The 18,026-nt window shown below is 43.0% G+C and overlaps 1 protein-coding gene across 17 annotated transcripts in view; it reads left to right on the forward strand.

Moving 5' to 3' along the window:
• SNX29 (sorting nexin 29) overlaps positions 1-18,026 on the forward strand; it is a 662,332-nt gene that overhangs the window by 283,663 nt on the left and 360,643 nt on the right. For all 17 annotated transcript variants that reach the window (XR_002787578.2, XR_010323633.1, XR_010323635.1 and 14 more), the window contains one exon: positions 11,702-11,784. Coding sequence is in view for 12 of the 17 variants with exons in the window: in XM_064295605.1 (XP_064151675.1) it covers positions 11,702-11,784 (83 nt within the window). In the remaining 5 variants the exon portion in view is untranslated. The remainder of the gene's footprint in view (positions 1-11,701; positions 11,785-18,026) is intronic.

Below are 18,026 nucleotides of genomic sequence, written 5' to 3' on the forward strand. Positions count from 1 at the left end.
CCTGGATGATTGCAGTAGCCTCCTTCTCGTCCACCACCCCTACCCCCATCGTTTTTGTTTTCCCCACATGGCATGCCATTGCTCTGCTTAGATGGAGCAGTAATACTCACTGCCCTTGGCTGCCCTTCATGCTTAGAAGAGCAGTCCTGCTCACTGCCCTGCTGTAGCCTTCCTGGCTGCCTGGATCCCAGGAACACGCCTGGATCCCAGGAACACGCCTGGATCCCAGGAACACGCCAGGCTCAGCCTTGCCTTGCCGCTTACCCCCTTGCTGTTTCCTGTGCTCTCAGCACCTTGCTGCTCCAAGTCAGGCCCGGTGTCAGCATCGTCCGTTACTAGGAGCTTGTTAGAAATGCAGAGGCTCAGGCCCCACTCCAGACCTCCTGAATCAGAACCTGCATTTTAACAGGCCCACCTGGTGGTTTGTATGTACCCAGAGCACCTCTGCCCAACTCTCAAGCAGTGGACTTCTTCGCTCATTTGTCACCTTTCAGGAAAGCCTTCTCAGAGCACCCTGCCTAAGCCTTTACTCAGTCTGGATCTCTTGGCCGTGCTTTATTTTTTATAGTGCGTATTGTTATCTGAAACATCTGTACTTATTCCTTAAGTGGTTTGACCACCTCCCTGTTGAGAATGTAACCTCCGCGAGGGCAGAAACCTCGTTTGTCTTGTCCTTCCATTCCTGATGCCTAGGTCAATGCCTGGTACATAGTAGGGCTCAGAAAAGTATTGGTTGAATGAATTATGTACTTCTTGTAACAACCCTGTGTGGTCCTTAGTATTCTCCCATTATTTAGGTGGGTAAACTGAGGTGCAGAGAGAGACATTTACTTTGTGCACGTTTGGTTAGATGTGAAATTATTCAAAGATTGATAGGTTTTTACCTTGACAGATGGGGGAATGGAAGGTTGGAAAAAGTTACTTACCTGGAGTAAGTTACTTGACCTCTCTGTAATTCTTACCTCTCTGCTCCTAAGCTCAAAATTGTAAAAGAAATACTTCATATGCTGTTGTGAGGATTAAGTGAATTAACACGTGAGAAAAGACCTGGCAATCTGCTTCTGGAAATCCTGTGAGGCAGTTCTACTCTGTTCTCTAGGGTTACTGTGAGTCAGAATCAATGCCATGGCACCCAACAACAACAATAACAAAGGTTTATTAGTTATCTATTACCCCCAAATTGAGCAGATGAAAACAAGAAGCGTTCATCATCTTATAGTTTCTGTGGGTCAGGAATCTGGACCTAGCTTAGCCGGGTGCCTCTGGTTTAGGGTCTCTCATGAGGTTGTAGTGGGGGTGGGTTTGGGTGGAGCTGCCAACATATCAAGGCTCCACTGTACATGCTAACTCCCCTGACTGCTGGCAGGTCTCACTCTTCGCCATGCGGGCCTCTCCACAGGCTGCCTTGTGCCCTTATAACATGGCAGCTGGTGATAGAGAGAGAGAACACGCTTGAGGGAGTGTTTTGTCAAACACGAGCCAGAGAACCCTCAAGATGGATGGCACTGTTTTTTTTTTTTTTTAAACTTTTAAAAAATTTTTGTGAAAATATACACAGCCAAAAATACACCATTTCAACAATTTCTCCATGTACAATTCACTGCGATTGGCTACATTCTTCAAGTTGTGCTACTATTCTCGCTATCCTTTTCCAAATTATTTCACTACCGTGATCTTAAAGTCACTGCCTTCTCAGCTTCTCCAACCTTTCCAGTTGCTGTGGTCAGTTTGATCTCTCATAGATAATTCTTTACAAGTGTACAATGCTCAAAGCAGACATACATTAATAATTAAGAGAAGCTATTTTTTGTTTTAAAGAAGACTTCAGGGGATAGTTTTAGTTTATGATTTAAAGTTTAAAGATTATCTCATGTCAGTAGTTTTGGGGGTTAATCCAGCCTCAGTGGCTCTAGAACATCTGGATTTCATTGAGAATTTGAAATTTTGTTTCATATTTTCTCCCTTTTTATCAGGGAAAGTCATTGTCTTTTTTTAATAACCTAGTCCTGGAAGTGACAGTCCATCACTTCTGTTACAAGCAAATAGTAAGTTCAGCCCATGTTCAATGGGTGGAGACTGCACATGAGTATGAATATCAGGAGGCAGGGACCACTGGGGGACATCTTAGAGACTGCCCACCAAAGAAGCATTTAGAACAGTACCTGGTACCCAATAAACACAATGTAAGGGTTAGATGTTGCTATTGCTGCTGCCTGTACTACTAGTACTGAGGTGGTGACAAACAGCTGGTAAGAATGAGAGCTGAGATTTGAGCCCAGCTTTCAACAGGTGGTCTGAAATTTAGAAGACAGCTACCTGGCCAACCAACTGAAAGAGATCCATCCATGTTTGTGCCCATTCCAAAGAAAGGTGATCCAGTGGAATGCGAAAATAATAAACAATATCATTAATATCACACACAAGTAAAACTTTGCTGAAGATCGTTTAAAAGCACTTGCAGCAGTACATTGACAGGGAACTGCCAGAAATTCAAGTAGGATTCAAGAGATGACGTGGAATGACAGGTATTGCTGATATCAGATGGATCTTGGCTGAAAGCAGAGAATACCAGAAAGAAGTTTACCTGTGTTTTCTTGACTATGCAAAGGCATTCGACTGTGTATATCATAACAAATTATGGATAACATTGTGAAGAATGGGAATTCCAGAACACTTAGTTGTGCTCATGAGGGACCTGTACATGGCTCAAGAGACAGTCATTTGAACAAAACAAGGGTATGCTGCCTGGTTTAAAATCAGGAAAGGTGTGTGTCAGGGTTGTATCCTTTCACCATGCTTATTCAATCTGTGTGCTGAGCAAATAATCTGAGAAGCTGGACTGTGAAGAACGTGGCATCAGGATTGGGGTAAGACTCATTAACAACCTGCGATATGCAGATGGTACAACCTTGCTTGCTGAAAGTGAAGAGGACTTAAAGTACTCTTAGTCTTTGATGAAGATCAAAGACTACTGCCTTCAGTGTGGATTACCTCAACTTTAACAAAACAGAAATCCTTACAACAGGGCAAATAAGCAACATCATGAGAAATGGAGAAAAAGATTGAAATTGTCAAGGATATCATTTTACTTGGATCCACACTCAACTCCAATGGAAGCAGCCGTCAAGAAATCAAAAGGTGCATTGCATTGGGCAAATCTGCTGCAAAAGACCTCTTTCAAGTGTTAAAAAGCAAAGATGTCACTTCAAGGACTAAGGTGCACATGACCCAAGCCACGGTGTTTTCAGTTGCCTCATGTGCATGGGAAAGCTGGACAGTGAATAAAGAATACTGAAGAAGAATTGATGCCTTTGATTATGGTGTTGGCGAAGAATATTGAAATATGCCATGGACTTCCAGAAGAAGGAAGAAATCTGTCTTGGAAGAAGTATAGCCAGAATGCTCCTTAGAAATGAGGATGTCAAGATTTTGTCTCATGCTTTGGACGTGTTATAAGGAAGGACCAGTCCCTGGAGAAGGACGTCATACTTGGTAACCAAAAAAACCAAACCCATTGCTGTCGAGTCAATTCCGACTCATAGTGACCCTATAGGACAGAGTAGAACTGCCCCATAGAGTTTCCAAGGAGCGCCTGGTGGGTTCGAACTGCCGACCTTTTGGTTAGCAGCTGTGGCTCTTAAGTACTACGCCACCAGGGTTTCCATACTTGGTAAAGTAGATCCCCCCCCCCCCAAAAGAACCAAACCCATTGCCGCTGAGTTGATTCCAACTCATAGTGACCCTATAGGACAGAGTTGAACTGCCCCATAGAGTTTCCAAGGAGTGCTTAGTGGACTCGAACTGCTGACCTTTTGGTTAGCAGCCAAGGCTCTTAACCACTACACCACCAGGGTTTCCTTTGGTGAAGTAGAGGACCAGTGAAAAAGACAAAGACCTTCAGTTGTGATGGCAGCAACAATGGGCTCAAGCATAACAATTGTGAGGATGGTGCGGGACTGGGCAGCGTTTTGTTCTGTTGCACATAGGGCTGCTATGAGTCAGAAAGGGCTCAACAGCATGTGACATACAACGATAAGCCTGAACCTGTGCAAACAGAAAAATACAATAAAATTTTAAAATAGGAATAAATGAAGCTGTAAGAAAGCAAGGAGTTTTGTCTTTTATGTTCGCAGCTGCATTCCAGCATTTGGATCATTGCCTGGCCCTTAATAGAGACCTGTTGAATGAATGAATGCCATTTTATAGCAAACACTCAAACACCCCTGGCCTGGCTAGGAAGAAGGCAGAGATTGTCCTGATTGCTGTAGCTTTATATCTCTTCACTTTTAAGAAAGATGAGTAAGCAAATGTTACTGTAAAAAGAGGTACAGCAGGGAGTCATTGCCTAGGGCGCACTGAGATTCTGTTAAGGGTGATGGTAAAATTTGGAAACAGGTAGTGAGGATGGCTGTATAACATGGTGAACGTAATTAATGTCACTGAGTTGTACATGTAAAATATGTTGAAATGGCAAATGTTTTCTGTGTATGCATGTATGGACACAAATATGGTTTATTAATTTTTGACAAAAGTATAAAGGCAATTTCATGGAGAAAAGATAGTCTTTTTAACAAATGGTTTAGGAATAATTGGACATCCATATGCAAGAAATAAAACAAAAAACCCACCAAAAACCTAAACCTCAACCTATACTTCATACTTTATACAAAATTTAACTCAAATTGGATCATGCTATTGTTGTTAATTGCCATTGAGTCAATTGTGACTCAGTGTGACCGCATGTGTGCAGAGTAAAATGGTTCCATAGAGTTTCCAAGGCTGTAATGTTTCAGAAGCAGATTGCCAGGCCAGACTTCTGTGGTGCCTCTGGGTGGGTTAGAACTGTCAAGCATTCGGCTAGCAGTTGAGCACTTCACCATTTACGCCACCCAAGGGGCCTTAATTAGATCATAGATAAATATAAAACATTAAATTACAAAACTTTTAGAACAAAATTTTCATTTTAGAGACAGTTTTCGTACCTAACCTGGGGTTAGGCAAAGGGTTCCTGGATACAACACCAAAAGCCTGATCCACAGTAGAAAACATTGTTAGAATGGGCTTCATCTGTGAAAGGCACTGCTAAGAGCGTGAAAAGACAAGCTAGAGACTGTGAGAAAATATTTGCAAATCATATATTTGACAAAGGACTTATATCCAGAATATATAAAGAAGCCTCAAAACTTAACTGTAAAGAAAAAAAAAAAACCAATTTAAAAAACGGGCAAATGTAAGTCTTGAAATTGAGTGACGTGAGCCCTCCATCCTTGTGCTGCTTTTTCAGAGTGGTTTTGGTGGTTCAGTTTCTTTGCCTTTTCATATGCATTTTAGAATCAGCTAGTCCGTGTCTACAAAAAGGTCCTGCTGAGATTTTGACTGCATTTGTGTTAAATCTATAGATCAATTTGGAAATAATTGAGAACTATTTTGAGTCTTCCAGTCTACGAAATCCAAATCTGATGTTTATCTCCATTTAAGTCTTCTTTGCTTTCTTTCATCAGTGTTTTATAGTTTTTAGCATACAGTGCCTGCATATATATATACATATATATATATATATATTTTTTTTATGCCTGTCTGATCTTTTGGAGTTGTTATAAATTTTTTTTTTTTTTTTTTACAGTTTTCCAATTGTTTATTGCTAGTATATAGGAATGCATGTAATTTTTGTATTTGACCTTGTATTCTGTGGCCTTGAAAAACTCACTTATTAGTTCTAGGAGCTTTTTTGTAGATTCTTTGGATTTTCCATGTAGACAGTCATGTCATCTGTGAATAGTTCCAATTCTTTCCAATCTGTATCCTTCTTTTTTTTTTCTCATCACTTCATTGCAGTACCTCGACCTCCAGTACGATGCTGAATAGGAGCAGTAAGAGAAGACTTCCTTGACTTGTTCTCAGTCTTAGGGGTAAACCATTCAAGTGTTTCACATTAAGTATAATGTTAGCTGTAGGTTTTCTTGAGATAAATGTAATCTTGCTCTTAATAAAAAAAATGTTTTTAGTATACTAATAAGGTGTTGATGGAAAATTGAAATAATTTAGCCTAATTCCATCATCTAGTAATGAACACTGTTAACATTATGGTCTATATTTTTTCCAATGCACATATATACCTCTAAATATATATAAAGGGTATACAGTAAGTATACTTTCTTTGTAATATGTTGCATTCACTTAATGGTATATTGGTATATTCTAAATGTTCATCCATGTAAATAAACATGCATATTCGTCATAATTTTAACAGCTCCGTAGTATTCCATTATAGATCCAAACCTCACCTGTTGCTGTCAAGTCAATTCTGACTTGTAGTGACCCTATAGGACAGAACAGAACTGCCCCATAGGGTTTCCAAGGAGCGGCTGTGGATTTGAACTACTGACCTTTTGGTTAGCAGGCTGAGCTCTTAACCACTTTGCCACCAGGCTTCTATCTATTGTAGACAGATAGACGCTGTAATTGATCTGCCCATTCCCCCATTTTCAGACATTTAATTTGTAACCATTTTCTTTCTCTTATATTCATCTCATTCTCAGGTATATGTTTTTGGGACTTCTCATTTCCTGGGTGTAATTTCCAAGAAGTGGAGTTGTAGGGTCAAAAGCTGTACAGTTCTTGAGGCTGTTGATTGATTTTTCCTAAAGCTCACCTGTGACCAAGAGCTTACATTTATGTGATAATCTGGGTGGCTTGGTAGCAGAGGCTTGAGCTGTATAACCATAGAGAAGTTCGTTAACCTCTGTAAGCAAAGTTGACTGGAGATTGTGTTCACATTCATATGAGAGTCCACCCAGCCAAGAGATTCTGCAGACTTGTTCGTACCAGCCCATATTTTCTAATGAAGTCTTTCAAGTGTTTTTCAACTTTGTCCATTTCACTGAATTCCCTAAATTTATAGGAAGCAATGTGAGACCTTGGAGTCAAAGGGCCAGGGTTTGAATCCCAGGTTTGAGGGTGTAGTCTAACTCTTTGGGCCTCAGCTTTCTCTTCTGCAAAATAAACACAATAAAACCAACCTCATGAGGTGGCGTTGATGATTTCAGTGAGACCAAGTATGTGACTGAGAGGAGAAGGACACAGACTTGGAGACACTTAAGTGTGAATTTTGGCCCTGCCTTGTCCTAGCTGTGTGATTATTTTCGATAGGTTACTTAGCCTCTCTGAACCTCAGTTTCTTCATCTGTAAAATAGGGTAATTATCAAATGAGGGTAATAATAACTCCTCTTGCCTGGTTGCTGTGTGGATTAAATGAGAACGTGTCTGTAAGTCCCTTGAACACTCGTGCCCTTTTCTGAGCCAAATGCTCGTGTGTTGTAGACAGAAAAGTATATTTCTTATTGAATATGTAAGCATAAGAAGGAGCCCTGGTGGTGCAGTGGTTAAGTGCTTGGCTGCAAACCCAAAGGTCAGCAGCTAAACCCACCAGCTGCTCTGTGTGAGAAAGATGTGGCAGTCTGCTTCCATAAAGCTTACAGCTTTGGAAACTCTATGGGGCAGGTCTGCTCTGTCCTCTAGGGTCACTATGAGTCAGGATTGACTCAGTGGCAGTGGGTTTATGTATGCCTCTCTGTAAACAAGACATGTATGAGGTCTTGACATGAGCTACTTTTTAGTTAACTAGGGAGGGATTTCCAGGAATGTTTGAACTTTTCACATGCCGGACTTCATGTGCAGTTATTTTCTTGGGCTAGTAATATGTTAATTAAGATAAAACAAAACAAACGACCTTTTGGCAGGGCTGCTGCTGCCCCCTGCCCCTGCTCCCTCTTGGCTTATGCTTGGTTTGCTTTATGCACTGACATACCCTGTCTGACTGCTGTGCTCTTTTAGGCCTCCTCTATCTTAAGAAAGACACTGTGGCAGAGGGTTAGTCTGAGTGTCAGTTAAAGTAAAGGGCTTGTTCAACTTGACATACACATTGTACCAAGGCTGATTTTCTGTTTTTTTTTTTTTTAATTGTACCATTGGATACATTGTGAATCTATAATTATTTCAAAATAAAAAGTAAAAAAGGGGCATGATCTTATTTGGGGGCCAGGAGCAGGTGCTTCTTTAGAACCATCAGTGAGCCAGCCACCCAAGCATTTGAGTTTCATTCAGAACGTATTTAGCAGCTCCTGTAACCTGAAAAGGAGCCCTGGTGGTATAGTGGTTAAGCACTTGGCTGCTAACTGAAAGGTCGGCAGTTCACACCCACCCATCCATTCCCCAGGAGAAGGATGTGGCAGCCTGCTTCCATAAAGATTACAGCTTTGGAAACTCTATGGGGCAGTTCTGCTTTGTCCTATAGGGTCACTATGAGTTCGAACCTACTTGACAGCAATGGGCTTTTATGATCCGGAAGTGTTAATTCCCTGCCGTTGGCCAGTGAGCTCATTGGTACAAAGTTGGTGGGAGTGAACTGGTGACTCTTGAAGGTGTCCATTCAGTGGTTTGATTCCTTCCTTCCTTTTGGTGGAAGTTGGATTCATATTAAAAATCTTCCTGTTTTTTTTAATCTGTTAGGTCTGGTTTTTTAGACAGAGTCTTAACACGCCATTAGAAGATTGATCCAAACCAGAAGAAAAACAGCTGCCTGAGACATGTCTGTGTTGACAGCAGAGTTTAAGATGAACAAAGGAGCAGGGTCCACTTGACTGGTGTGAACAATAAGATGAGACCTGGCAGCAAGGCATCGGCATAGCACACCCATCAGTGCCCTAACAGAACCTGCCTGTTTGGCCTGTTAAAGTTACGCCATATAGAAACATACAGGTTGCTTCCTGTCCCTAGTTTTAAGATGACAGGTAACCTGAATTCAAATGTGGAGACTGGGAGTACACTGGAATGGGCGAAGAGACTCTGGCTAGAGAAATCGGAGAAAACAAGCTGGGCAGTACACGTATTTCTGGAAGAGTCTCCTTCCTGCAGACCTTTTCAGGACTTGTTAGTTGTTCAGTTTGAAACACTTGCTGTTCATACCACAGACGGAGAAAATGCAGACGCCTATAGAAACATCCGTGACAGACTGTCTAGGATAAGGGGATAATTAAAGGACTCCTTTGTAGCTTTTTTCCCTGAAGCTTCTGAGATGAGTGTGGAGTTCTCAGGAGATACCTGTGTATATGGTAGTTTCTGCATTTGCTCCTGATATTTCTTCTACTAAAATATAGTGCTGAAAAATAAAATGCAAAACAAGTTGCCATCTTTGTGGGCTAGGAGGTAGTCAGATACATTGAAAATGGACAGACACACAGGCATTCCCAGATTTTTCAGTTCAGTTAGTATGTGGCATATCCATTCCAAGGAATGGTAATGCGATAGAGCCTTGCTGTAATGAACTGCTAAATGAGACCACCAAGTAGCAGCAAAATGTGTAATGTGATCTCATTCATAAACTCTGTATGATTTTACATGGGTAATTGTATGTGTGCCTGTGCCTAGAGAAAAGTATGATAGGATGGATATAAAAACATTAATGGTGTTTGTTTCAAGTTGTTGGATTTTCAGCTGATTTTTACATTCCTGAAATGTATTTTGATTGTTCACATATTTTGATTTTATTTTAAGTGAAAATTTGCAAATAAAGTCAGTCTCTCATACAAAAATTTATATACACCTTGCTATATACTCCTAGTTGCTCTCCCCTTAATGAGACAGCACACTCCTCTTCTCCACCCTGTATTTCCCATGTCCATTCAGTCAGCTTCTGTCCCCCTCTGCCCTCTCATCTTCCCTCCATACAGGAGCTCCCCACATAGTCTCATGTGTCTACTTGAGCCAAGAAGCTCATTCCTCCCCAGTATCATTTTCTATCTTATAGTCCAGTCCAATCCCTGTCTGAAGAGTTGGCTTTGGGAATGGTTCCAGTCTTGACCTGACTGAAGGTCTGGGGACCATGACCTCCAGGGTCCTTCTAGTCTCAGTCAGACCATTAAGTCTGGTCTTTTTACGAGAATTTGAAATCTGCATCCCACTGCTCACCTGCTCCCTTAAGAGTTCTCTCTTGTGTTCCCTGTCAGGGCAGTCATCGTGGTAGCCAGGCACCATCTAGTTCTTCTGGTCTCAGGCTGATGTAGTCTCTGGTTTATGTGGCCCTTTCTGTCTCTTGGGCTGATAATTACCTTGTGTCTTTGGTGTTCTTCATTCTCCTTTTGTTGGAGTATTTTTTAAGTGAGCATCTTAATAATCAAAGAAGAAGCCCAACCTTAAAGCTTTTTCATTGCGGGGAAAGAAAAAATGATTCTAGTATGTTTAAAGGAACTTGGGCTCAAGATACTGATCAACTCAGACAGAAAATTTGGAAGAGTCACTTCACTCTGGGTGCAGCTGGTGAGACAAAAAAAATCCTGTTGCTGTTGAGTCGATTCTGACACATAGTTACCCTGCAGGACAGAGTAGAACTGCCCCATAGGGTTTTGAAGGAGTAGCTGGTAGATTCGAACTGCCAACCTTTTGGTTAGCAACTGAGCTTTTAACCACTGCACCAGCTGTTGAGAAACCAAGTCCAAATCCCAAAGGAGCTGGAGAAGGCTCACATAGGCTTTGAGGGTGGAGAGACCGGAGTTTGGATCTCAGCAGTGTGCCTTACTTGTGTCCTTGTCAAAGATCTTACCCTCTCTGTGTTCCATTTCCTCTTTTGTAAAATGGGAAGAAAAGTACAGGGTAATTGTACCTGACACATGGTAGGCACTTAACACACATTTTCCCACTGAGTGGAAACGAATGGATAAACAAATAACTGCGTGCTTGGCGTAGTGAGGTTACACATGTAAAACCTGAGCTCTGTGAGTGAGTTGAGGGTGTAAATACTCAGCATGGCAGTTTTCTTCCCTGACTCACATTCTTTCCCCAGTTGGTGTATCCATCCAGGCAGTAAATTCAGTAGAGATGGGACTTGTCAGAGCGTGGGCTTCACGTTCTATAGTGTAAAGAGGGGGTGGGGGAGTGGTTTGTGAACTTTGTCAGCTGCTTCTCATCTGTAGGCCTCAGTTTCCTCATCTGCAAAATGGGAGTTGTGATAGTGCCTACCCCATAGTACTCCTGGAAAGATTAAATGACATGATTTTTTAACCACTTGACATGGTGCTTAGAAAATTGTAAGTGTTTAATATATGTAGCTCTTAATAGAAATATTGAGGCTATCCTCCAGGTGAATACACAGTATTTAGTGTTGGTTCAGTAACATGGGAAGAGTATTGCAGTGTCTAATGTAGAGTAGGCTCCTGACAGATGATAGATTCAGACAGCCTGAGCACAGCACGTGTCAGCATTCTGAGTTTGTGGGCACCAGTGGCACAAATGGTTAAGGGCTTGACTGCTAGCTGTAAGATTGGCAGTTTGAACCCACCCAGAGGTGCCTTGGAAGATAGGCCTGGCGGTTTGCTTCCAAAAGGTCACAGCCTTGACAACCTTATGGAGCAGTTCTACCCTGCACACGTGGGATCGCCACAAATCAGAATCAACTTGACAGCAGCTAGCAACAACCACAGAACCAGTTAGCACTTCTCTCCATTGTGAGAATGACAGCTCTTGAAGACATTCCCAAACATGCACTTGGAACATAGTCTTTTCCAACGATGATCTCTACAACAGAGAATAAATTAATATTTATAATATGCACCTTTTGTGTTTTCCTTTACATGGATTTTCTCTACCCCAGGTCTGAATTGCCAATTTTTAAATACTTTTTTTTTTTTTACATTCTTTTACCTGCAGAGAAAACGAGGTACTCAAAGTTCAGCTGAAGAAATATGTAGGAGCTGTCCAGATGCTGAAAAGAGAAGGCCAAACTGCCGAAGGTGAGCAGGAGACTAAGTCTGGGTGGGCAGGGACTGAGCTTTTTCATCTTTATAATCCCTGTGCTGGGCACATAGTAGTCCCTCAACATGTGATGAGTGAATGTGGGAATGAATTAGAAAACTGGTTCAGTCAGGATTCCAGAAGATTAATCAGATGGAAAGTCCCCTTGCATGTTCCTGCTAAATGCATTACTAATATTGTAAGACTCATTAGACTATTCACAGTAGTCGTATCAGTCTGTGCTCTTAGAGAATTTTATGACTAGAGTCTGGAGGCACTTACAAGGTAGCGAGTCTTGCGTCATATTAAGTTATATTAGGCCAGGAGGGTGCAAGTGGCAGAATACCAACATGGCATGGAATCAGAGCTCTGGTTTTAGGCTGACCAGGTTTCAGCCCCAATTCTGTTAAGTTCCTTTATCTGTACCTCAGTTTCCTCATCTGTAAAATAGGGTTAGTTGACAGCACTTACTTCATCAGGCAACCCATGGAAACAGCTTAATGCCTACCAAAGAGCAAGTACTGAGTAAATTTTTGCTACTATTATTGATGCTATTATTGTTGGTAATATTTATCACAAATACAAGTAGATGGAAGAATGGTATTATGGATTGAATGTGTCCCCACAAAATAAGTGCTGTAAGTTCTAACCCCTATACTTGTAGCTATAATCCCATTTGGGAATGGGTTTTCTTTGTTCAGTTAACGAGACAGTATTAGTGTAGGGCGTGTCTCTAGTCAATCCCTTTAGAGATATAAAAGGAGCAGACTAAGCAGGGAAGCGAACAAGCAGAGATGGAGGGAAGATAGATGACATACCACATGAAGGTCACAAAAGAACTAAGGAACAAGGACCTTCCTCCAGGGCCGACAGAAAGAGAAAGGCTTCCCTTAGTGCCGGTGCCCTGATTTTGGACTTTTAGCCTCCTAAACTGTGAGAAATAAATTTGTTTGTTAAAGCCACCCCTCCTGTGGTATTTCTGCTATAGCAGCACTCGATAACTAAGACAAATGGTCACTTGACCAAGGTCTCACTGAAACAAGGTGGTGCCATGTGCTTTCTCTCTCATTACTTCGGCTACATTTTAGTTGTCTTGAATCTCCTAAAGTGTTTCTCAGGTCAGTCTGAAGAAGGGATCTTTAACATAGGCCCAAGTGTCTTGCAGCCCCCAGCCAACAGACCACAACAAGGTACGCTTAAACAAAGATGAGCTTTGGAGTGTGGACATTAACGGAAGGGTGGATGAACCACATCCACGGATTTCATGGGTCAGCCTGACCTAGATTTGAACTCAGGCTCACTCACTATCACTTAACCTCTTGCAGTCAGTTTCCCATCTGTAAGAGCAAACGTCATACCCATGTCATGGGGTTGTTGGGGGATTTAACAGAACAGTGAACGCAAAGCTTGCAGTATGGTACCAAAACGGAAACCAAACCAAACTGCTTAATCTTTTGGTTAGCAGTCAAACTCTTGAACTGCTGCACCACCAGGGCTATGAGCCTGACTGCTAACCAAAAGATCAAGCAGTTCAAATCTACCAGCTGCTCCTGGGAAACCCTGTGGGGCAGTTCTTCTCTGTCCTGTAGGCCCGATACGAGAATTGGCTCGACAGCAATAGATTTGGTTTTGGGTAAGCTTTATGGAAGCAGGCTGCCACATCTTTCTCCCATGGAGTGGCTGGTGGGTTCAAACTGCCGACATTTTGGCTGGCGGCTGAGTGTTAAACCACTGTGCCATCAGGGCTTCCTTGCAGTTTGATACGTGGTGTATCATAGGTGTTTAATAAATGGTAGCCATTTTTCTGTGTGGTAGAGGGAGACAGGATTGGAGTCTGGAAATAGCTTGCTTAATAATATTAACAAGACTTGACTTTTCCTGAAAATGTATTTCTTACAGTCCCAGTTTGTTTGGATCAACATGTTGGTGATAAATGCCTTGCCTCATTCATGATTGGTCTGTAACTATTGCCAGTCTTGGGGTTATCAGGGCAGAATGAATCATGTCTTCTTCTGTGAGCTCATTGCGCTCTTCATACAGCCATTGCTATTATGCCCTGAATTCATTTCACTGTGCTGAGTGATGTATATGCTGGTCTTCTCGCTTGTATCTTCTCATCTTTCTTTTCCCAGTACTTGGCTTTTGTAGTCATTCAGTACATTCATGTTTTGAATGAATATTATTTGTCTATCCCTTTAACCTTTCCAAGAAAGTCCAAGTGTACCCTCATTTGACTGAACAACTACACGATGAATAGATATCTTCCCTCTATTTAAAAAAAAAAAATGAGTTATTGGAGGCTCAGGAAACCTTAAGGGACTTGCACAGGTGTCAGCGATGGAAATTAAACTCAGGCCAGTTTCCTCCAAATCCCTGGTTCTTTGCATCGTGAAGTTGTTAAACTTCAGTGTGCAAAAGAATTACTTGTGGAGCCTGTTGAACATTCCTCTTCCCAGGGCCCTGCCTCTAGAAGTTCTTTCAGTCAATTTGGGATGGGGCTCTAGATTTGCACACCTAGATAAGTGAGTCTGATGCAGGTGGCCTATACCTTTTGAGAAATCTATATTCTGCCCCTACAGAACCTTGGTTTGGCTTGATGCAGTAAGAAAATAAAACTGAGAAAAAAAGAAGCACCATTGGTCTTGCTTTTGATTTAAAAACCCACACGCTACAGAGTATTTTTCTGAGTAGGAGGAGTTTTGGGGTGATTCCCTGAAAATGGGCACACAGAGCAGACAGTGTACAGAATGGTTTCTTGCTGGAGCTGAAGTTCCCTGTCCTGAGACCCAGTCTGAATGCTCTAAGCTAAGGCCTGGGTACGAGCCTTTTCAGCAAACAGTTGAGCTCATTTCAGCTAACCCTGCAGTGGATTGGAGCGGAGGTAATTAATTAAGCATCTTCTCCTACTCCATACGGCGGCAGTCCCATACTATTGTATTGTTTCTCACTGTGCAGTTTAAGACCACGCCACCTTATTCATGAGTCATCCTTCAGTGGGAAGGTTTTGATGAAAGCCCTCAAGCGTGCGTGGGCCATGTGCTGGATGCCCTGTTATTCATTTAAGCTGCACAATCCACCCCTTCTTGGACTTAACAAATAGTAACGAGCACCACCTATGTGCGAGACACTGTGAAGCAATCTCATTAGAAGGCAACTCTTTAAAAAACTGTACTTCGGCCTCCTTTCAAAAATGTTTACATAAATTTCAAAAATGTCACCAGTTAACTCAAGGAAGCTAGGGCTCATTTTTCAACCCCAGCTAGTTGCTGACTCAGTTTGATGAAGACCATTGAGTATGGGCGCTAGCTAGGCTGTGGTGGTTCGGGATGTCTTGGGAGTTGGAGGAGCAGGGGCAGGGAGACACAGGAGAGAGAGAGCCAAGCACAACCTTGGTAGATGTTGGGCTTCTCCTGGAATGATCTGAGGTGCATCTGTGTGAGAATCAGAGCTTGATCTTTGTACTAAAGAAGAGATGCTCCTGCCGGCAGTGACAGATTACCCAATAAGGGAGGTATGTACGAGCTTACTTGTGCTTACTTACTAAATCTGTAGTATACAGTTTCACCTAAGCAGCCAGCTCCCGCCAGCTCTCAGGGCTGTCATAGGCTAGCAAGAAAGGAGTTCTGTCTTTCCTGTTGGGCTCGGGAAGTTGGGACCTCTGTCTCCTTATGGTGCTGGAATGAGGCAATCAACAGAGGACTGAAGCTGAGCTGCGAGGCAGAGGAAATGGGTTCTGATGATGTCCTTTGAGCCCCTCTGCCTTATGTGAGTGTCCAGTGAAACTTTCCAGTAATATGATCAGTGATGCCACCAATCTCCCCCATCCCTGTGGTCAGACTCTAGTTGGGTTTCCATAGCTCATATGCTCTGTCGCTAACTATTAGTTCCTACTGGATATGCAGTCCATCCTGTCCTGATGCAGGGAGTTCTGTCTTTGGAGTCTCTGCCTTCCTGAGTACACAGTGTCTGTTCTTGTACATGAGGCCCTTCTTTCTCCCCCTCCCTCTTATTAGGCGCATACGACTGTCATAATCTCTCCTGGCCATGCTGAGTCCCTTCCATAGTGATGGATTTTAAAGCCATAAGGTCTCGTAGGCATCTCCATTTAATTAATCTGCCATGGGCCCAGGGAGTGAGGGGAGAGAAATGGCCTGTTGCTGGTGGCAATCAGAGTAATCAGAAGTGAGGGCAGGAGGCATACTGGGAGGAATTCAATAGATGAAGGAGGTGTGGGAGCAGTTTTAAAAAATTAGCTCTAAGAAACAAAAGGAGAACTAAGAAAACAGGAAGTAACCTTGCTGTCTCACGTGGCAGTTCTGTTGGCATGTGGCACAGGCTGCAATTCCTGGTTCCACACTTGCATGTGCTTCTTGCTGTCCCTGGGGCCTCAGTTTGCCTGGGCTCCTAGAAAGCAGAGCAGACATTTAGGAGCCTGAACCCAAGAAGACAGATGATGTGTTGGGTGATTCTGAGAGCCAGCATGGCTTCAGAGAAGCACATGGCGCAGCTCCTGGACCTGTAGCCTGAGTACGCAGGCTTCGAGGCATCTTCTCTTCCGTGGCCTGTCGTCCTCACCTCCATTGTGAACAGAGGCAGAGGTCTTTGTTTGAGGTAGGCTTCTTGGATTGCGAGGAAGAGTGACCTACCAAAGCTAGCTCATGTGTGTGCATGTGTATGTTTCCAGTGGGATAAACACAGAACCTTGTGGAAACATAAATCAGATCCCATCATTCCTCTGCTTTAAACTCTGTGATTGTTTCCCAACCCAGACTTTTTGAAGATGGCCTTCAGTGTGATCTGGCTCTTCCCTACTCACCGACCTCATCTCCTACTGCCCTCCCCTTGCTGTTGCCATCCCAGTCACACTGATCTTCAGGCTCTTCCTCTAACCTGCTAGGCTGGTTCGTACCTCAGGGTCTTTGCACTTGCTGTCCCTCTGCTGGAATGCCCTCTCTCTCACTTTCACCTCTGTGTGGCTGCCTCTCCCTTGTCACACAGGTCTCTGTTCAGATATCACCTCCTCCTGACGACCCTGTCTCGTGATGTGCCCTCTCCCTCATTCTTTGTCCCATTGCTCTTTTTTACCTTCATCACAGCACTTACCAGTATCCCAAAGTATCCGGGTTATTTATTCTCTTATGTGTTTACTGCTTTTAGCCCACCTGGCTGTGTGCAATCCCCAAGAGCAGTGGCTGTGCCTGTTTCTCGGCCGTGCTCAGAGTGCCCCACACAGTGCTTGATCCACAGTATGTGTTGCCCAAATATTTGTTAAATGAATGAATATGAATTCAAGAAGCTCTGAACCATATTAACTTGGACTTTATGATGCTTGTAGTCAAGAGTTCTGAATGACAAAACCATGGGAGAGTCAAAGCCAGGTACTAACTGTAGTCATGGGGTACAAAACTACACGGGCTCAGAACAACCTGGCTGGAGGTAAACTGAAAGAAGCTGTTGGGCTGGGCAGAGCACGTTCTCAGCATGCACTGGAGTAAAGAACCCGTCCGCTGCTGAGCTTTCCGTAGCTGCCTTGTGTTTCCTTCTCAAGGACCTTTTTTCTTTCCAAGTGACTTCCCCATTGGGCACGGCCATCTCTTTTCTATCAGTTCATCCTTGCTTCTGGGTACAACCAAGCTTTCCTGGGCTGGTAGCCATTCTCTCTTGTGTTCCTCTTCCCTCTGTCTCTCCCCCATCTCTGTCTCTTTCCCTTCCCCAACCCTACCTCCCTGCTTCTCTTTCTCTGTCTCTTCCCCTCCGTCTTTCACCTTCTTGACCTTCTTTCTCTGTTTTGTAGGTTTAATGGGTGGAGTCTCAACGGACCTTCAGCTTCTAGAATACTGAGTTTGTGGGCAGGAGGTGTCATTTTTACTCCCCTTCCTGCTTGGAATACTGCTTCCTGGGCTTTATTTCAACCCTGTTTTGAGGATTAATTGAGAGATTTGGGTATAAAGTACCCAGCACAGTGTATAATATAAAGTAAGGCTTCGTAAGCAGCTGCTTCTGTTGTCTTCACTCATTCTGGTATGCAGATGCCAAGAACACTTGGTGGCTTGAGAAGTTAGGTGGTTTGCCTCGTGCCGAGTATGAACTCAGGTGCTGTTCGTCCATTCAGCAGATGTGAATTGAACTCACTACGTGCCAGGCACAGTTGCGGCAAACTTCAGTGAACATGACAGGCACAAACTCTACCCTTGAGCTGACAGTGTAGTGGGGGAGGTGGACAGCAAACATGTAAACAAAT

Source organism: Loxodonta africana, chromosome 12 (genome assembly GCF_030014295.1).
Source record: "Loxodonta africana isolate mLoxAfr1 chromosome 12, mLoxAfr1.hap2, whole genome shotgun sequence".
Taxonomy (NCBI): Eukaryota; Metazoa; Chordata; class Mammalia; order Proboscidea; family Elephantidae; genus Loxodonta; species Loxodonta africana.